We start from the raw sequence: 21,849 nt of genomic DNA, 5'->3' as shown, positions 1-21,849 counted from the left end.
GCTCCAGTAGCACTTTCTCCGTATAACCTTCCCTGACCAGGCCAACCTGGTGAGCTCTTTGCCATATCTCAGTTCCTACACTTAAATCTCATAACACTGTCTATGTATTTCGTTTAGTAGTTAATTTGATGCAGCATTTTTCCAGTTCTGGCTTGCTGTTTTGAACTGCTGTTTATTCCTCCTGCACCTGTTGTTCCCAGTGCTTCATTAAATATCCCAGGAGCCCTGTCATTGCCACAGGACAGCAATCAATGATTTTCTTTCCAATGTTTATTGAGTACGAGCCATGTGCTACCCCACAGCTCAAAAAAAAAATGCAGAGAAGACACAGGATGAGGTCTTCACTCTCACAGAGCTTAAAATTCCACTGGGTAGACTGCATGTACACATATCTGAAAAGTCATACAAGGCAGAAAACGATCTAGAATGAAACAAATGGCACAGCCAAGAAGTATTAGATACACGGATGAAAGGAATTCAGGGTGGGCAGAGGAAGATCCAAGGAGAAGTCAGGACTGAAATGGTCTTAAAGATAGGAAGGTAACCTGATGAAAGAAAGGGACAAAACAGAAAAGAAGAGGAGAAGAGGGAAGCGGGGAAGGGGGCTTTGGCATTCCAGATGAGGAGAACAACTACCATCAAAAGCACAGAGCAGGGATGAACAAGGCCCTCGTGGAGATGAGTGAGTGGATTAGCCCAGCCAAAATGGAAGATTCAAACTAGGTAACAACAGGAGATACAACTGGAAAGTTAAGATGGAAATAGAGTACAAAAAGCCTAAAAAGTTTGGATTTTATCCTATGAATAAAGAATAACATTAAAAGCATATGAGAAAAAAAAAACTGTATGAGCAGAGAAGAGACAGCATAAATATAAGACTATGTCATAAGAAATTTCACTCCTAAAGAGCCATCAAAATGGGAAAGAGTTGAATTCAGTTCTGCCTAGGGACAGGAAAACGTGATGTATGGTCTCATTGAAGCCATGGTGTCACACTTGGCTCTCTGGTCTGACAGCATTAACCCATCTGCTACCCAGTTCATACCAGTCTGCTTTCTTCTTTCTGTTTGTAGCTCTTGCTTTGGTCTTCCTCACTCTCCTTTTTCCCATCTAAACATTCTCCAAGAGCTTCCCTGAGATAGAAAAAGGCAGAGAAACTGAAGTTATTTCTAGTACTTAAATTCTGTACTCCAAGGTACCATAGTACTTCACACAATATACAAAAATACATTCCATGTGGATAAAATTTAAGTATTAAAAAAATTACAATCATAAAAACACTAGAAATAAATACAAAAGCATAGGAAACCAAGACCAGAAAAAAAGATTGAAAGATTTTACTTTCTGACAGTTTAAAATTTCTAAACACTAAAAAACATCATAAGGTTGAAAGTCAAGGGACAAATTGGTAAAAGATACTTGATAATATATTGCTCTCCATGTTTGGGGTCTTAAAAGCCTGTGAACAGCCATCTAGGATACTCCACTGGTTTCACCCCTTTGGGAGCAAGAAAGGCTGAAAAAAACTAAACGTAAGGGAAAGATTAGTCCAAAGGACTAATGGACCACATCTACTATGGCCTCCACCAGACTGAGTTCAGTACAACTAGATAGTGCCCAGCTACTACCACTGACTGTTCTGACAGGGATCACAGTAGGGTGTCCCAAACAGAGCTGGAGAAAAATGTAGAACAAAATTCTAACTCAAAAAGAAAGACCAGACTTCCTGGCCTTACAGAAACTGGAGACACACTTTCAGCTCAGTAATGAAGTCACTCCTGAAATTCATCCTTCAGCCAAAGATTGGACAGGCCCATAAAACAAAACGAGACTAAAGGGGCACGTCAGCCCAGGGGCAAGGACAAGAAGGCAGGAGGGGACAGGAAAGCTGGTAACGGAATCCAAGATTGAGAAAAGAGAGTGTTGACATGTTGTAGGTTGTTAACCAACGTCACAAAACAATACGTGTACTAACTGTTTAATGGGAAACTAGTTTGATCTGAAAATCTTCATCTAAAGCACAATAAAAAAAAAAAATACATTGCTATCCATAAAAATAACCAATACAAAAAAAAAGCCAAAATGCCAAACAGAAAAATTGGCAAAGGATGTGAACAGGGAGTTTACAAAGAAATACAAATGGCAAATAGATATTTGAAAATGCATTCAACTTCACTTATAATCAGAAATATGAAATTGAAAATCCAATGAGGTATCATTATTCTATCAGACTAGAAAAAATCTAAGAAGTTGATAATACCAGGTGTGGGCCAAGGATGTGGGTGCCCAGCTACTCTTACTCCACAGGTGGAAATCTGAAGTATAACAACCTGTCTGAAAGGCAATTTGGTAAGATTTATCAAAGCCTTAAATGTGCCTCCCCTTTGACCCAACAATCCTACCTTCAGGAATTTTCTACTGAAAGATTACACAAGTACACAAGAATGATTACTACAGCACTGACTATACTAGCAAGAACATGGTAACATTTTACAGACATATCAATAGCTGACTGTTTAAATAAGCTATGGGACAATAACTGCATATTGTGTAGGCTATAAGAAGAATATAAATATCTTTAGGCATGGGAAGTTGTCAACATTTAAAAGGAGCCAGTTGTAGAACAGTATGTAGAGTATAAAACAATTTGTCTTTTAAATACAGGCTTATATATGCATGGAAACCCTGGTGGCATGGTGGTTAAGTGCTACAGCTGCTAACCAAAGGGTCGGCAGTTCGAATCTGCCAGGCGCTCCTTGGAAACTCTATGGGGCAGTTCTACTCTGTTCTATAGGGTTGCTATGAGTCGGAATTGACTCAACGGCACTGGGTTTGGTTTGGTTTTTTTGGTATATATGCATAGAAAAAAATCTAGAAGGATATACGAGAAACAGATAACAGTAGTTATTTAAGGAAAGAGAAGGAATTGCTGAGGACTTCTATTTTCTACTTGATATATTTTTGTACTGCATGAATTTTACAAATAGCTGTGTTTTTGAAGGAAAAAAAAACCAGAAAATAAAACCAAAGGCAGGGGTAGATAAAGTTCCAGACTACAGACTTCTTTGGAGGAGACATGGGGACATGCATGACCCCTTCAATCCCCACTACGATTACATCATGGAGATCCCACTCTACTCTGGCACACAATGGCCATGAGGGACTCCCACTATTGCCTTAAAAAAATTAGTTTCTCTGGGCCCCAGCCATTATCTTATGACTTCAACATCTACAGTGAAACAAGAAGGTCCCTTTATCTCATTCCTTGGCTTTTTCTAACATTGGCTTCGATCTCCACTCCCTTTGTTCAAAGTCCAGCACAGCCTTACAAAGTGTTACACCATCTTTGAGTTACCACCCCCCACTTCCAATCTAATCAAAATTCTTTTTTCTTGTCATTTTATCACTTCTCTATGCTTATTGAACCTGCCCTTTGTCCTTACTAAGAAAACCAGCCATTCATTTTACTCAGTTCTTTAGACCTTTCCAGGCTAATGGTGTTTTCTCATCACCCCCCAAAATGCACTCATTCCTCCATGTCCTACTTTGACCACCAATTAATTACCAACTTTATCTAAATAATCCCTTCCTGGGGCAAAGATCAGTGCTTCAGAAAGAAAAAGAACTGTGCACTCCAGATCTGCTTCAAATTCTTATTATCTAGTTTCAACCTGAATCATTTTGCTGCCTTTTATTCATCATTTTTGACTGCCTAGCACTACATGGTCCAATATGGTAGCCTCTAGTCACATGTGGTTAATAAGCACTTGAAGAGTAGTTAGTTCAAATTGTAATCTGCTAAGTGTAAAATACACACCAGTTGGATTCTCAAGACTTAGAATAAAAAAACGTAAATATATCATTGGCATGGTTTATACTGATTTCATGTTAAAATGATAATATTTTTATATATTGAGTTAAATAAAATAAATTATTAAAATTAATTTCATCTGCTTCTTTTTTAATGTGGATACTAGAATATTTAAAACTACATATATTGCTCATATTATAGTTCTATTGTTTAGCGCTGACTTAGCATATTCCCTAAAAGAACGGTCCCAGACCTTCTCCCTCCTCAGGTTTGAAGTCACACATCTCCCTTCTTCTGGGAGCTGAGTCCTTTTGGGAAACTCTTTCCTCACCACTGCCACATGTGATCTGAATGATAAACGCCATCTCTTTTAATGCCTCACCTCCTGGCCAATCAGAGTTCTTTCTCAGGACTCTAAAAATTAGAACTTAATTGGTAAGTTGGCTGAATTTCGGGTTCTAGGTTGGAAATAATTTTCCTTCAGAATCTTGAGGGCATCATTCTATTGTCTGGTAGTTTCCACTGTTGCTATTTGAGAAGTCTGAAGTCATTCTGTATTGATCCATTTTTTTAAATGTGATCTGTTATTTGTATGTGATCCGTTTTTTTTCCTCTCTGGAAGTGTGTAGGACTTTCTCTTTGTTCTCAGTGTTCTGAAATTTCTCAATGGTGTGCTTTGGAGTGGGTCTGTTTTCATCCATTGGAGTCGCCTTCAGTCAGGAAACTCATGTTCCTCAGTTCTGAGAAATGTTCTTGAGTTATTTCAGTGATAATGTCCACCTCTGTTTCTCTGTCCTTTTCTTCTGGATTTATAAAGAAAATATTAGAACTCTTGTACTAATCCTCTAATTTTCAAAATTATTTTTCTTTTTGCTTTACCTTTTAAGTGATTTTATCACCTTTATTTTCTGACCCTTCAATTGTTTTCATTTCCATTATACTTTTAATTTCCAAGAGCTCTATCTTGTTCTCTGAACACTCCCCTTTATAATATCCTATTCTTGTTTCATGGATGCAATGTCATCTCTTTTTTCTCTGGGCATCTTAATAATAGCCTTTTTGTTGCATTAATATTGTTTTTTTCTTCCTACAATAGTATCATAGCCATCCTACCATTACCATAACCAACAAATTCCTTAAAATTGTCTAACATCCAGTCCAATTCTGTACTTGGATGGCTCAGTCTTATCCTTCAGTTTCATCTTTAATGTCTCTCTAAAGAAACATTAATGCCTCTCTAAAGAGACCACCCTCTCTGGCAACCTACTTTTGGCTACACATCTATTATTTTCCATTTTTGTTCCTTGCTTGTTTCTTTTAGGGCCCTTATCACAGATTGTAATTATGTGATTTGTTTACTTGGTTTTTGTTCCTGTATTCCTAGTTAGAATGAAAGTTTCCTGAGAGCAGAGACTATATCTGTCTTACTCATTATTGAATCCCCAGTACATCTGGCATGGTCAGAGAGGCAGCCAAGGGGCTTGACCCACAAAGAGTTTTAAAGATGGTTAATAGAATATGGCATCACTATGGGCAAAACAGAAGGGCAGCCAACAAGGGTACAGCTCATATAGATTGTCAGAAGAAAGCAGTAATGGGTAAATAAGAAGCTGAGGGTGTTGATCCAAGAAAAAGTTAGATCCCTTCCCCAAGTCCTCGACCTGAGCTAGTTTTCAGACCCAAAACCTCTTGACTAAAGAGGTAGCAGTGTCTCCAGCAGGGAGGACCTATAATACTATGACAAATATGTATTGTAATGATGTCCCCAGTCATTCTCTAAAGAAACTTAAAATAATTTATCAGGGGATTGAACAATGGGAAAAGAGGGATACCCAGACATTTTTAAGCCTGTTGGAATGGGGTCTGAGATGAAATTGATACCCAGAGACCCAAAGAATCATCATGCCTCCATCCATTAGGGTGAGAGCACACAGGGGCCAGGTAATAAATGGAGACCTGCCCAAAGTCCTACTTACAGTGGGTTCACTGTGGTCATTTCTCTGGTCCCTGAAAAGTATTATTGGGATTAACACACTTAGGATTTGAGAAACTCTCACATTAGGTCCTTGCCCTATGGGGCAAGAACTATCACAGTGTAGAAAGCCAGGCGGACACCTCTGAAACTGCCCCCAAGTGCGTAAAAAACAGTATGGAAGACCAGGGATGCTAATAGGGATTAGTGGCATTCTTCAGGATCTCAAGGGTGCAGGAGTGGTGGTCCCTATCAAATCTTTGTTTAAGTCATGGGGTCTGGCTCCTGCAGAACCTGGATGGATCCTAGAAAATGGCTGGTGATAGATAACTGCAAACTCACTCAAGTCGTAGCCCTGACTGCAGCTGCCATGCAAGGATGGCACCCTTGCTAGAGCAGATTAATACGGTCTTAAGTACATGGAATATGATCATCAGCTGAGACACATGCATTACTTTCTACTACAATCAGGAAAAAGGATCAGGAAATTCATATTAACATGGAACAGACAATAATATATACTCACAGACCTCACACTCACAGGGCTATTGTAATTCACCTGATCTCCCTCATAACATAGTCTGATTAGATCAGGACGATATGGATATCCCACAGAACATCATATTAATCCATTACATCAGGGATAGACTAACTATGGCCTGTGGGCCAAATCCAGCCCACCACCTGTTTTTGTACAGCTCACAAGCTAAAAATGGTTTTTATATCTTAAATGGTTAAAAAAAAAAAAAAGAATATTTTGTGGCATGTGAATATTATATGAAATTCAAATTTCAGTGTCCATAAGTAAAGTTTTAATGGAACACAGCTATGTCGATTAATTTACGTATTGCCTATGACTGCTTTTGCCCTACAACAACAGAGTTGAGTAACTGCAGAAGAGACCATATGACCCGAAAAGCCTAAAAAATTTACTATCTGACTCTACAGAAAAAGTCTGTCAGCCCGTGCATTACATCAATGACATTATGGTAATCAGGCAAGATGAGCCAGAGATGTCTAGCACACTGCAGGTCTCAGTAAGACGTATGTGCTCCAGAGAATGGGAGATACACTCAATGAAGATTCAGGGACCTGCCACATCATCAAAGTTTTTAAGGGTCCAGTAGTCAGGGGCCTGCTTGCACAAACCACCAAAGTAAAAAACAGATCACTGCATCTTGCATCTTCCACTACAAAGAAGGAAACAATGTCTGGAAGTCCTCTTCAGGCGCTAGAGACAAAACGTCCACACTTAGGAATCCCATCTTGGCTCAGAGACCACCTGACATGAAAAGCTGCCTGTTTTGAATGGAGCCTGAAACAGGAAAGGACTCTGCAGGAGGCATGGGCCGCCATGGTGCAAGCAGCCAGGTCTCTTGGGCTACATGACCCAGCAAACCCTATGATTTGGAGGTGTCGGTGATGGAAAAGATGTCATATGGAGTTTGTGGCAAACTCTTGTGGGAAAATCATAGTGCAGGTCCTGGAATTCTAACACCATCTGTAGCTGAGAAGTAAACACCTATTAAAAAAAAAAAAACACTTCCTGTTAGGCTACTGAGCCCCAGTAGAGAGTGAACAATTGAACAAGGGACATCAAGTTCCCATGTTGGATTCAAAAATGCTTTTCATGACCTGGGTCTTTCACCTCTACAAAGTCACAAAGTCCTATTCAGGCTTGATCTCAGATTTACCATTACCGTCTTAATGATGTATTGCCTCTGGGCCTGCCTGACTTTGTGACATCCTTAAGATGGAAATGGTAAATCTGAGATCAAGCCTGAACAGGATTAGAGGGCATGAATCAGCTTCATGAGCAAGCCACCCAGACCCTCACATCACCATCTCCTTTCCCTTGGTCCAAACCTGTGGCTGAGGAGTGGTCTCATATGACCAGCTAAAGGAAGAAGAAAAAGCCTGAGTTCACTTTAGGGATCAGTTGGCTTGGTATGTGAGATCAGAGCTGAAAATGAATAGCAGCTGTATCACAGTCACACTCAGGGATGGTTTTGAAAGACAGTAATGTAAAACCATCCCAATGCTCAAAGCTTCAAGTGATGCACCTGATCATGGTGTGTGGAAGGAAAAAGTGACCTGCAGAGTCTGAAACACCACCATTACCCGGGGACTTTAGGGTTGCCTGATCCTTAGGCATAGAATCCCACACAATATACCAAGAGGCCCATTTCACAGTGAAAGCAGTGCAGAAGTAGGCCGATGACTGTGGGAGCTACTGGTCATATCACTACTGCACCAACCAGTTGGCCGGGCAGTGTGGAATGGCCTGCTAATGGCAAAGCTGAAGCACCAGGTGGGAGGCAATACTCTACAGAATGCAATAATCGCACTAAATCAGAGATATCTACGTAACACTGTGCCCCCATTAGAAAAAATGGGTGGGTCTGGCAGCCAAGGCATAGCAGCAGGAGTGACCCTACCTACCATCATTCCCAGTGACCCATGGGGGATTTTATGTTTCCTGTTTCCACAATTCTGGCCTCTGTAATGTCAGATGTCCTGGTCCTGAGCCCAGACATACTAGACTGGTTGATACAAGAGGAACCCCAGAGACTATTGCCCTGAGGTACCCTTTAAACTTTGAACTGAAATTACTCCCAGAGATCACATTTCAGCTAAATAACAGATTGGCTCGTGAAATAAACAATAACAACTATGAATACTGTGCTCCTTTAAAAAAACCATCTATATGAGACCAAATGGTCAATATTTACTCTCAAGCAAAGATTAGAAGGTAATGGGGGATGAAGAAACTAGGTTAATGGAAATGGGACAACCAGAACAGGAATAATGAGAATGGTGACACATTGTGAAAATGTAACTAATGTCACTGAACAGTTGTATAGAACTTGTTAAATGGGAATCTAATTTTGTTTGTAAACTTTCACCAAAAACATAATAAAATATTTAAAAAAAAAAAAGTTCTGATCCTCAAAGGGGTGCACTCTTGCCAGGGGGCATACCAAGGATGCCAGAGAATTACGAATTACGGCTGCCACCTAGGCACTTTGGACTCCTGTGTCCCTGGACCAGACAAGAAGAGTGGGATGGTTAAGGTTGTGTGTCACCTTGGCTGGGCCATGATTCTCCGTGGTTTGGCAGTTATGATGTAGTTTGGGAGTTACGTAATGATGTAATCACTTCCATGATGAGATCTGATATAATGTAATCACCTCTGAGATGAAATTTGCTATGAGCAGCCAATCAGTTGAAAGAGAGTTTGCTTGGAGGTGTGGTCTATATCCAATATATATGGACTTTCTGGAAAAGGTTGCTGGCTTTTGCTCTGCTCTGGATCCTGTATTCGGCTCATTATCATCTGACCTCCATTTCTTGGAACTTGAGCCAGCACCCTGCTGTCTTACCTGCTTATCTTGGATTCGGCAGCCTTCACAGCCCGTGAGCCAGCAGCCTGCCATCTGACCTGCCAATCTTGGGTTCATCAGCCCCTGCAGCTATGTGAGTCAGGAGAAGCCTCCAGGCTGAGCCTGATCCATGGACTTGGGACTCTCCAGCCTCTACAACCATGTGAGCCATTTCATACATATATATGTATATACATACACACACACATACACATTTCACTGGTTTTTGCTTCTCTAGAGAACCCAGCCTAAGACATTTCATACCAAGAGTGGGGTGGTTCTAAAGAAACAAAATTTGTAAAAATGAGTTTTCTAAATTGGTTTTCAAGTCTGGTTAGTCTTAAAGATGTTGATGACTCTACTTCCAGTAGTAAAGATAGCACTACGAATTCATGGTGTGAGGTGGCAATAGAAATATGAAAAGTATCACCAACAATAGGTCAAGTATTGGTGAAAGGCAAGATTCTGAGTGATTGCACGTTTGATACTTTTCTACAATTTTGTCAGAATGAGTAGTACAAGGAAGCTGTTTGTTCCTACTTTCACTAGACAAAGTGGTGAAAGAAAGATGAGCTCAGGACTTCAGAGTCAAAACTCAAGCACCACATACACAACCTCAAAGTTGTCACTTGTGCACTGAAGTAGTCTTATTTCTTGTAGTAGCAGAGCTGATACTGCCAAAAACCAAATCCACAGTCTTATCGTAAGAGTAGCTGAATTATAACACCAAAATTGAATTCCCAATCTCCAATGGTGTCTGAAGTAAAAGTAAGGGCATTGATTGGGAAGAAATGTGTGGTCCTGAAACTTGGGATGAAGACATATGGGGAGATAATCAGGAAGCCAGGGACACTGAGCCCCTAAATTCCGTTAAATTGTTCCTGCCAACAAAACCATTAGCCCTTCCACCCCCATTTGATGAGATTAACCCAGATGTGTCTGAAGAGCCTTTGTCTGAGGTATCACCTGGGGCTGCATCTGAGTCATCACCTGGGACACTGCCTGAGGCAGGTATCTTACAAGACATTGCTGAATGATCTCAAAACACATCCCCAACACCCATTTTGGCTTCTAGACCTATTATTACTAGACTTAAGTCCCAGGAAGCCCCAAAAGGTGAAGTACAAAGTGTGACCCAGAAGGTGGTACACTACACTCCAAAAGAACTGCTTGACTTTTCCAATACTTACAAACAGAAACCTAGGGAATATGTGTGGGAATGGCTATTAACGGTGTGGGGTGATATTGCAAGGAACAAAAAGTTGGATCAGTCTGCGTTTACTGATATGGGCCCACTAAGCACAGATTTGTCATTCAGTGTTTCAGTTTGAGAGGTTACAAAAGGATCTAATAGTTTATTTGGCTGGGCCACTGAAGCATGGATTACTGAGTGGCCTACAGTAAATCAAGTTGAAGTACTAGACTTGCCTTGGTATATTGTAGAAGGCAGCATCCAAAGGCTCAGGGAAATTGGCATGTTAGAGTAGGTTCATCAGATTAGACTCACAGACCCAACCATGGAGTCCCCAGGGGACACACCTTTTACCACAATCATGAAGAACAAATTTTTGAAGGGAGCCCCAGTGTCCTTGAAGACTGCCGTGATTGCTATTTTATGTAAATCAGACTTGACGGCGGAAACTGCCCTAACTGAATTGATTGGATCCTGTGGTGGTAGGGGCCAAGTGGCATGCTCAGCTGACAAAAACAAGTGTCATTACCATTACAGACAGCGGAGTCAAGGTAGTAATCAGAATAGTCTGACTCATATGAACTTATAGCGTTGGCTACTTAGTCATGGTGTCTCTAGGAATGAAATAGATGCGAAATCTACTAAAATTTTACTTGACCTGTACAAGCAAAAGAATTTTAGGTCAAGTGAATGACAGTCTAACCCATATCACCAGAATAGGGAGTCATGACCCTTCAATGAATTCCCAGACTTGGGCAAGTTTACAGACTCACAACCCCTTGAATGAACAAGAGGCAGGGTCCCCTTGAGAAAGGGCCCTGCTACACTGCCAAACACGGATGTAGAAGTAGATAAACACAGAATGAGAGGTGATCTGTGGTGGTCATGGAGGGAGAGGTATACTAGAATCTCCTCTCAAACCAAGGCTAAACTTCCTGAGCAGCCCTCAGCCAATGACTAAGCATGGCAGGAGCATTAGGCAGACATTTATGCCCAATATGGGACCGCTCTAACAGACAATATTTGCTCCAGAGCTGCCTGCTGGATTTGCCAAGATTTTGTCAGAACTGTATTGCTATCTAGGGCTCTCTCTGCCCAGTTATTCTTTCTTCTTCCCTTTCCTTTCACAGGTGTCAGCCATGCATCCTGGTCAAAGGTTTTCCCTGTGAAATTCTGCTAATTCTGTTATCTTTCATATCTGTTGATCTCCAATAACCTCCTGGACACCTCTGCTTCTGCTTCCAGAAAAAGAGTGACACAGCAAGGGAAAAGCCATCAGTCTAGCAATGGTAAATTCCATCATCTGGTCCTTTCCTGTGATTGTTATTTCCTGTGATGCCCAAGACTGCTGCACATAAAGCAAGATCCAGGCCTTGGATGCCTTCTGCATCTCACAGAGACCTCTGCTACATCTCCAGTGAAACATAGGACAGTCTCTGGAACAAATGTTTTTCCATAGTTTCAAGTCCTCACACCTTCATGGTTCCATAGTTTCAAGTCCTCGGACCTTTGATATGCCTGCTTTTGTTAGCTGCCATCAAGTCAGCCCCCAACTCATGGTGACCTCAAGCACAATGGAATGAAAAACTGACCAGCTCTGCAGCATTCCCGTGATCAGCTGCAGGCCAGACCACTGTGATCCACAGGGTTTTCATTGGCTGCTTTTTGGAAGCAAATTGTCAGGCCTCTCTTCTTAGTCCACCTTAGTTTGGAATCTCCACTGTTCAGCATCATAGCAACATGCAAGCCTCCACTGACAGGTGGGTGGTGGCTGCAGAAGAAGTGAATTGGCCAGGAATCAAACCTAGGTCTCCCGCATGAAAGCTGGGAGTTTCACCACTAAACTACCAGCTAGCTGGAGAAAAAAACAACTAAACCCTTCATTTCTTTCTGTAATGAACATTCCCAACAGCCTTTGTGTTGAATATAAGAGCAAGCCTGAGAAGCCTTTATTCAGTCGACTCCACGACACCTGTTAGAAAACTCAGTACAATAATCTTGAATTTTAAAATGAGTATGGATCACAATTTAAACTGTTTGATTCATGTTCTTAAATATTTCCTTCCATATTATACATTTTCTTCTACCTCCTTCCTTGTTCTCTGTACTTTATTTTAAATAAGGTGGAGGGAAGGGATGCTATTTGGTTTACCTACTCCTCAGGATTGCTGAAGACCAAGTGAGAAAATATATAGGAAAGCAGTTTGTAAAAATATTTATGTGTTACAAAGGAAAGGTGGTGATGTTACTGGGAAACAAAACTGGTTTCCACAATATCCAATCTCTATCACCAGCGGCTTTGAGAGAAAGATCTGGAAGTCCATTTCTGTAAAGATTACAGCCTTGGAAACCCTATGGGACAGTTCTACTCTGTCCTACAGGGTCGCTATGAGTCAGAATTGACTCATCAGGAATTTTTTTTTTCCTCAAAATCATATAGTTCCTTCTTAAGATATAACATTTTAATGAAATATGAGATGTGTCATTGTTCTGGAGCCATCTCAAGTGGATATTTGCAGGAACCACATCTTTTGGACTAAAATTTGAGAGTTTACCATAAGTCTCCCAACTGGAAGTTCTCTCTGACCTGAAGTCCTTGATACAGCTCTCAGGATTCCTCAGAAGTCTAGAAGGCCTCTAAAACATAACATGGCTGTATTAGTTTCCTATGGCTGCCTTAACAAAGTACCACAAAGTGAGTGGCTTAAAACAACAGAAATGTATTCTCCCACAGTTATGAAGACTAGAAGTCCAATCAAGGTGTCAGCAGGGCCAAGTTCCCTCTGAGGTTCTGGAGAATGTGTTCCATGCCTCTCTCCCACATTCTGGCAGCTTCTAGCAATCCTTGGTATTCCCTGACTTGTAGTTTCATCACTCCAATTTCTGCCTCTGTCTTCTCACAGCTATCTTTCCTCTACGTGTGTCTTTTTGTGTCCAAATTTTCCTCTTCTTATAAGGACACCATACTGAGTGATCTATACTGAAGGCTGTAGTCTTTGATCTTCATCAGTAAGTACTTCAAGTCCTCTTCTCTTTCAGCAAGGCTGTGTCATCAGCATATCGCAGGTTGTTAATTAGTCTTCCTCCAATCCTGATGCCACATTCTTCTTCATACAGTCCGACTTCTCAAATTATTTGCTCAGCATACAGACTGAATAAGTATGGTCAAAGGATACAACCCTGATGCGCACCTTTCCTCATTTTAAACCCATTTTCTGTTTGAATGACTGCCTCTTGGTCTATGTACAGGTTCCTCATGAGCACAATTAAGTGTTCTGGAAGTCCCATTCTTCTCAAATATTATCCGTAATTTGTTACGATCCACACAGTCAAATGTTTTTGCATAGTCAATAAAACACAGATAAACATCTTTCTGGTATTCTCTGCTTTCAGCCAAGATCCATCTGACATCAGCAATGATATCCCTTGTTCCACGTCCTCTTCTGAATCTGGCTTGAATTTCTCAAAGTTCTCTGTTGATGTATTGCTGCAACCACTTTTGAATGATCTTCAGTAAAATTTTACTTATGGGTGATATTGATATTGTTTGATAATTTCTGCATTCTTATGTCCTTAACCCCACTTTTTTCTCTATCCAACATGCTGTAAGTTTTCATATTTATTTTTCTCTATCTTCCGTGCCCCAACACACTATTAAGCTTCAAGAGTCTTTGTTTACCGCTGTATCTCTAGCACACAATAGATAAATAGCTGCCATCCAGCTGACTCCAACTCATGGTGACCTTATATACAAAAGAACAAAACACTGCCCAGTCCTGCATCATCCTCACCACTGCTGACACGTTCAAGTCCATTGTTGTGGCAATAGTGCCAATCTACCTCACCAAGAGTCTCCCTCACCCTCGCTGGCCCTCTACTTCACCAAACATGAGGTCCTCCTCCAGCGATTGATACTTCCTGATGACATATCCAAGGCAAGGGAGTCAGACAATGTTTATTTTGTGATCCATAAAGTTTTTGTTGGCTAGTTTTTGGAAGTAGGTTGCCAGGCCTTTCTTTCTAGTATGTCTTAGTCTGGAAGCTCTGCTGAAAACTGTCCACCATGGTTAACCCTGCAGGTATTTGAAATACCAGTGGCATAGCTTCCAGTATCACAACACAAAAGCCTCCACAGTATGACAAACTGACAGATGAGTGGTGTTAGCACACAATGAAGCAAAAACCAAACCTACTGCCACCCAGTCAGTTTCAACTCACAGCAACCCTGTAGGACAGAGTAGAACTGCCCCATCAGGTTTCCAAGGCTGTAAACCTTTATGCAAGCAGATTGCACATCTTTATTTCACAAGGCAACTCGTGGGTTCCAAATGCCAACCTTTCAGTTAGCAGCCAAGAGCTTTAGCCACTTTGCCACCAGGGCCCGTAGTAAACATTTGTTGAATGATGATCTCTCATAGCTTTCCATGACCACATCCACCACTGGCTGAATTTATGTGCCTCTTTTTTTTTTAAACCCTATGGGGCTTTTTATGGGGCAATTCTCCCCTGTCCTATAGGGTCGCCGTGAGTCAGAATCAACTCGATGGCAACGGGCTTAGGGTTTTTTTGTTTTCTTTTACTACTCCACATGCAGAAGCCCTAGTGGTGTAGCTTGGCTGCCAACAGAAAGGTCGGCAGTTAGAACCCACCAAACACTCCTCGGGAGAAAGCGTAGCAGTCTGCTCCTGTAAAGATTATAGCCTTGGAAACCACACGGGGCAGTTCTACTCTATCCTATGCAGTCACTAAGAGTTGGAATCGACTCAAGGGCAATAGGTTTGGTTTTTGGTTTTAATCCACATGCAGGAGCTCTGGTGGTGCAGTGGTTAAAGTGCTTGGCTGCTAACCAAAAGGTCACCGGTTCAAATCCACCAGCTGCTACATTGGAGAAAGTTGTGGCAGTCTGCTTCCATAAAGATTACAGACTTGGAAACCCTATGGGACAGTTCTACTCTGTCCTATAAATTTGCTATGAGTTGGAATAGACTCGATGGCAAAGGGTTTGGTCTTTGGCTTTTAATCCACTTGGGACTGCCATGAGTAAGAATCAAGTTGATGGCAACGGGTAATTTGTGCTCCTATATCACCATTTCTATACCTTTATTTTTTTCAGTTGCCGTCAAGTCAGTTCTGACTCATGGTGACCGCATGTGTGTCAGAGTAGAACTTTGTTCCATAGCGTTTTCAATGGCTGATTGCCAGGCCTTTCTTCCAAGGCAACCCTGGATGGACTCAAACTGCCAACCTTTGGGTCAGCAGCCAAGTGCATTAGCCGTTCGCACCACCCAAGGACTCCGTACCTCTATATGTCTTTGTTGCTGGGTGCCTGTTGAGTCAATTCCAACTCATAGTGATCCTGTGTGACAGAGTAGAACTGCCCTTTAGGCCATGGCGTCACTAGAATTGTGTTACCCAGTGTGGAGACTCATGGTGTCACCCCCCTAGTGCTAATTACCACAATATTGTAGGTAAAACATCAAAAAAGTGACAATATCAGTGACTATAAAAACACCGGCAGCAACAAAAACAACAGTGCATGCTTGTAGCACTTGTAGATGAAACCACATGATTCGAGGCATCACTGTAATTGGCTAATAACGACTGCTCTGACCGGAGCACGTTGGAAGGTTCCAAAAGTAAATTACTGTAGAGTTTTAGCCTCGTAGCTATATGGATATAGGTAACCTGGGCTTACAAAAAAATTTTTGTTGTTATAAGTATCTACAGTGATATTTTTAGGAAAAATAATAAATTTCTGCTGAAACACTTCACAAAACTTTTAAAGAGTCATTTTGGTGTCACCCCCTCTAACAGTGTCACTGGTGCAGTCTGCGCCCCCTCCCCCTTCCCCAGTGACAGTGACAATACTGCGCAAAGGTTTTTTCATGGCTAGAATCTTTTTTTTTTAATTGTACTTTAGATGAAGGTTTACAGAGCAAACTAGCTTCTCATAAACAATTAATATATATATTGTTTTGTGACACTGGTTGCCAATCATGGCTATAATCTTTATGGAAGCAGATTGCCAGGTCTTTCTTCCACAGAGACGCTGGATGGGTTCTAACCACCAACCTTTAGGTTAACAGCAGCTGAGCGCTTAACCATAGTGCCACCAGGGCTCCATACCTCCATTACAGCACCTACGAATTGGTGCTTGTGACCTTTGCTGGTCTATTTTGCCTCCAAGCGGACGGTGAGCGTGGGGACTGTGACTTCACTTTCTGAATCCCAATGTAGTGGCTAACATGGTGACTAGAATGTACTCGATACTAAATAAACGCTTGTGGAAGAAAGGAAAGGTGCGGAGGGGAGAAGGAAAGGGAAAAAGACCCCTAATTCGCCGCAGGCTCCTTCAGGGCAGGTCACAAATGACCAGAATCCTCAGTGTGCTGTCCACACTGCCTGGCACAGCAGCTCTCAATAAAAGTGCTAAATGGATTATTATTTTTGTCTTTATAACAGTGTCTTGGATGTTTTTAATAACCCATATCTTGCTTGAATCTTCTGGAAGAAACGTTTTCTATTATCAAGAAACAACCCCGCAATCCAAATGTCCATCAGCAGATGACTGGATAAAATGTGGTACATACATACGACGGACTCTTCAGCCATAAAGAAAAATGAAGTTCTGATACCTGCAACTACACAGATGAACTTTGAAAACATTATGTTACGTGAAATAAGCCAGACACAAAAGGACAAATATTGTACGATTTCACTTACATAAAGTATCTAGAATAAGCAAATTCAGAGAGCCAGAAAGATCAGAGGCTAGCGGGGCTGAGGGGAGGGGAAAAGGAGGAGTTACTGCTCAATGCGTGTAGAGTTTCAGAGTGACTAAAAACAAATTTTTTTTTTTTTTTGGAAATAAATAGTGGTGATGGTTGCCCAACATTGTTAATATAACTAGTGGCACTGAACTGTACAACTAAAAATGATTATAAGTGGCAATTTTTGTCATATATATTTTACTGGAATTAAAAGCAAAAGAGCGAGCCTCGTTCACACTGAGGGCGCGCCGATCCCTCGCCGCGGGCTCCCACGCCCTGGAAGCGGCAGCCCTCCGCCCACCGGCACCGCGGTCTCTGCTGCAGACCCTCCCGACCTGGCTCACCGCCTCCGGGCTTCCAGGCGCGCAGCAATGCGGAGGCGCCGGGCCTGGATCCGCTCCTGAGGGTTATCAGAGTGCACCGAGGGCCCGAGAATCGGGGTTGATAAGTGTTCGTCCTCTTTCTCTAGGGGCCCTGGCGGATTCATGGCTGCAGCCTCCCGGCCTGCAGGCAGCTCCACCAGGTTGCTAGCAACAAGCCGTTGCCTGGGAAAAGCGGTTGCCAGACCGGCAGCTGGCGTGGTTCCGCGCGCAGTTCTTCAGGCTCCGCCCACCGCTAGCTCAGAATTCTGCATCCCAGCTTTGGGCTGTGTGTAGCCTTCTCTCCTACAATGAGCCTGTGAGTACTGTCTTGCACCCCCACGAAGGCCCAGTCGTGTCAACAGAGGCTGTGAACTAGCAGGTCACCACGAGACTGGAAGACTGAAGAGCTGGTACACGTTCTGGCTCATCACTTACTGACCCTGATGATTAATTTGAAGTAGAGAAAATGTATTTTCTTTAGTGCTTTAGTATTGAAGTAGAGAATATATTTTCTAGTTTAGTATAGCTGTATAGACTGTAATTAATCTCCAGTCTTTGAAATGTAATTATTTGCTCTAGAATCGGTCTCCTGATTGTTCCTTTAAAGAAAAATAAGGTAATCAGTTTTTTGTTGTTGATTAAACTAGGTTCCTCTCCCAGGGCCAAAACACACAGGACCAATGTAGCTGAACAAAACTCAGATCCATCTTGTGACTGAAACCAGGATGGCGTGAAGAGACTTTCAAGACTTCAATAATAGGTCACTTTATCATTATGTCCATCTCAAAGAAGAGTTAACATTCCGGGAAATCCCTAAACCCTGACCTTCTCCCTATAAAACTCTCTAGTTAGCCCTTTAGACAGAATTTGGGAGGAACTTAACCCCTCTGTCTCTTGGATACCGGTATTCAAATAAAGCCCTCTTCTTACAGCTTACCTCCTCCTGTCTCAGTACTGGCTTTGCGGCAGGTGGCTCGAATCCGCGATTTGCAGTAACAAATTCATCACTCATTTATTCATCAAATGAATATTTCTAAGAATTATATTCATCAAATATAATTGAGCGCCTCCTATATGCCAAGCCCTGTGCTAGAGCTAAGGATACGGGCATTGTCCTTTCCTCACCGGGCGTGCAGAGCCTACTGTCTCTTTGGAATGTTCCAACTAAAATGTATTGCATCCATTCACTCATTATGCATTCATTTTTGTGCATTTTGTGCATTCAGGACCCTACCTGCTCTAGAATAAAGCAAAGAAGGAAACAAGGGAGGAGGGCATGGAGGGAGGGCGGAAGGAACGGAGACATTTCCATCCAGCAAGGGATTGTTGTCATTTTCAGTAAGCTGAAACCCGGGGTAATCCCACCATCCCCATCTGCAACCACATACTTCAAGAGGGAAGGTGGGAACAGAGAAAAATAGTATGGGGGAATGAGAAAGAGGGAAAAAAGTTAAGAATACAGAGCACAATTAAATTCTCAAAGAAGCACCAAAAAGTTGTAGCCATTGAGTCAATTCTGACTCAGAGTAGAACTGCCCTGTAGAGTTTCCGAGGCTGTAATCTTTACAAGGCAGATTGCTACATCTCTCTCCTGCGGAACGGCTGGTGGGTTCAAACTGCTGCCCTTTCATTTAGCAGCCAAGTGCTTAACCGCTGGGCCACCAGGGCTCACCTTCACAGAGACACACTCCCTTGAAAAGGCACTATTTCCTTGGCTTTTTTTTTTTTTTTTTGGTCTCATTCTCAACTAGTTCTTTTTGAGAGTTTAAAAACTTCTTTAAAAAGCAAACTGGACATTTGACAGGGTCTTGGTTCCATTAGCCTATGAGAAACTAGGGAATGGGTGAGAAAATGTGGGTACTAGTCCTACCTCTTGCCCGCAAATATGGGCAAGCCACAACTTCTTGAGAGCCATTTCTCAACTGTTAAATGGTATCGTCTGCCTTCTTAACTCACAGGTGAAGTGAAACCTCAGAAGACCAGGAAAACAAAAGCCCTTTGTGAATAAGACCTACCCAGAGGCAAATGCAGTATTTTTTTTAAAAAAGACATTTCCAAGTCTCTAAGTGGTGGAGAAATTTAGGAGGGCCAAAGCCTTGGAGAAGCCCAAACAGTCCAAGAGCTACCTGAATCCTAGTTAGGGATGTGGAGGATGCTTCAGGGCCCTTTGCCAAATTTATCTCATTGGGTTGTAACCTTGAGCATTAAACTTTCCTATGGGCCACACATCAGAGGGGCAAGGTGTAGTTCTGACCACAAACTCTTCCAAGTGCTGACTCATGTTTCCACCATCTATGAGAAACAAGTATATCCATGTGTGCATGCCTGCAGCTGGGGGTAGAATACCATCAGACAGTCAGGAGGAATCAGCTGTTACAGAAGAGAGACGGCACCACAAACACTCATGAAGAACCATCCAAGAGATACTTGGTCCTAAAGTCATCCCCAGATGCCTCCAGTGTACTGTATTCTTTCTTATTATGAAGGTTCATGTATCAGTGACCCTAGAGATTTCGTGCACTGTCTTTTTTGTTGTTAAAAAAGATACTATATTTAGTTTAAAAAATAAATAAGTTTATTGTTGAGGTAAAAAATAACACATTCATTATTCAGCATTTAAGCAAAGTATACCAGATACCACTTGCCATTGATCTGATTCCAACCCATGGTGACCTCAGGTATATCAGAGTAGAACTGTGCTCCACAGGGTTTTCAATGGCTGAATTTTCCATAGATTGCCAGGTCTTTCTTCTCAAGCACCTTTTGAACCTTCAACCTTTTATTGAGCTGCCAAGTGTGTTAACTGTTTGCACCACCCAGGGAATCCTTAAGCAAAGTTGGAAAGAATAAAAAAGGAAAACACAAAATCACCCCAAATCATCCACTCAAAAATTAACAGGTCCCACAACTACAGGTCTCTACTCACCAGAAGCCAAACAGTAAGACAGTAACCAAAAGCTCACAGAAGAAGCAAGTGTACACCTCATCTATCCTGAAGTTTACTACCGGTCTCTACTCGCCAGGAACAGAACAGTAAGAAGGTAACCAAAAGCTCAGGGAAGAAAAAGTGTACACCTCATCTACCCTGAGACCAGAAGAACTAGATGGTGCCCAGCTACCACCACTGACCACTCTGACTAGAGTCATAATAGATGATCTTGGATAGAATGGGAGAAAAATATGCAGCAGAACTCAAGTTCTTATTTAAAAAAAAAGCAAAACAAACTGGGATGGTAGAGAACGGAGGACTCCCTGAGACTATCGCCCCAAGATACTCTTTAAACCTAGAACCGAGTCTATCCCAAGATGAAGTGGCATACAAAATAAAGGATATCACCCCTAAGAATGGTGCTCTACTTAAAAACCATCAGTATGAGACCAAAAGGTCAAGAATTACTCAATAGCAAAGATGGGATGATAAGGGGGCGGGGAAACTAGAGTACCGGAAATGGAACAAACAGAACTCAATTATACCATGTGATAATGTAACTAATGTCACCAATTTGTGTGAAAACTGTCAAATGGGAACCTAACTTGCTGGGTAAACTTTCACCCAAAACTCAATAAAATATTATTTAAAAACAAAAAAGTAGTAACTTCACCATTCCAAACATCTTTTAACTCCATTTTTTGATGTCTGACTGCTGACAGCTTGTAAGCATCAGCCCTCTCTATTTCCTTCTGCCCTAAGCAAGCCTGGGTACTGTCTCCTTTGGTGTCATCAGGAGATTCAAACTGTGCAGGAACTCTCATCTTGGCCTCACGCTCTAACCACAATTAAAGCCTCAGGCCAGTCTTCTCTCCTGGCTCTCTCAAGCCATTCTCCAGACAGCCTCAATTATGTAAGTAATAAACCTTTTTATACCCTCTTGAGGTATGTGTGTGGCATCATCCAGGCTTGACATCCAAACCAAAATTTGGGTGGGTGGCGGGGAGGGTCCATTCCACCTATTGGAATGCTTACATCTCTTTATGCATATATACAGAACATAAAGATAAAAAGACATGTGAAAACAAATTTTTGTGTGTATGCTTTAAATGAAAGTTTACAAATCTAGTCAGTCCCTCATATAAAAACTTATATACACCTTTTTTTTTTATGTACTCCTAGCTGCTCTCCCGCTAATGAGACAGCACACCCCTCTCTACCCTGTATTCGTGTCCATTCAACCAGCTCCTGTCCCCCTCTGGCTTCTCATCTCCCTTCCAGGCAGGAGCTGCCCAGGTAGTCTCATGTGTCTACTTGAGCCAAGAAGCTCACTCCTCACCAGTATCATGTTCTGTCTTATACTCCAGTCCAATCCCTGTCTGAAGAGTTGGCTTTGGGAATGGTTCCAGTCTTGGGCTAAAGAGGGTCCA

The 21,849-nt window shown here is 41.9% G+C and overlaps 1 protein-coding gene across 1 annotated transcript in view; it reads right to left on the bottom strand.

Annotated features, from left to right (window-relative positions):
* The window catches only part of DRC1 (dynein regulatory complex subunit 1), a 67,082-nt gene extending 49,442 nt beyond the window's left edge, over positions 1-17,640 (bottom strand). The window contains exons 1-2 of the mRNA XM_049903919.1: positions 17,473-17,640; positions 1,046-1,133 (exon numbers count right to left, since the gene is read on the bottom strand). Of these exons, the coding sequence (XP_049759876.1) occupies positions 1,046-1,133; positions 17,473-17,615 (231 nt within the window). The 5' untranslated portion in view covers positions 17,616-17,640. The remainder of the gene's footprint in view (positions 1-1,045; positions 1,134-17,472) is intronic.
* Positions 17,641-21,849: the final 4,209 nt, after the last annotated feature.

This window comes from Elephas maximus, chromosome 12, assembly GCF_024166365.1.
Source record: "Elephas maximus indicus isolate mEleMax1 chromosome 12, mEleMax1 primary haplotype, whole genome shotgun sequence".
NCBI lineage: Eukaryota > Metazoa > Chordata > Mammalia > Proboscidea > Elephantidae > Elephas > Elephas maximus.
Note: the sequence above shows the minus strand (reverse complement) of the source record. Positions and strands in the feature narration are given on the sequence as shown.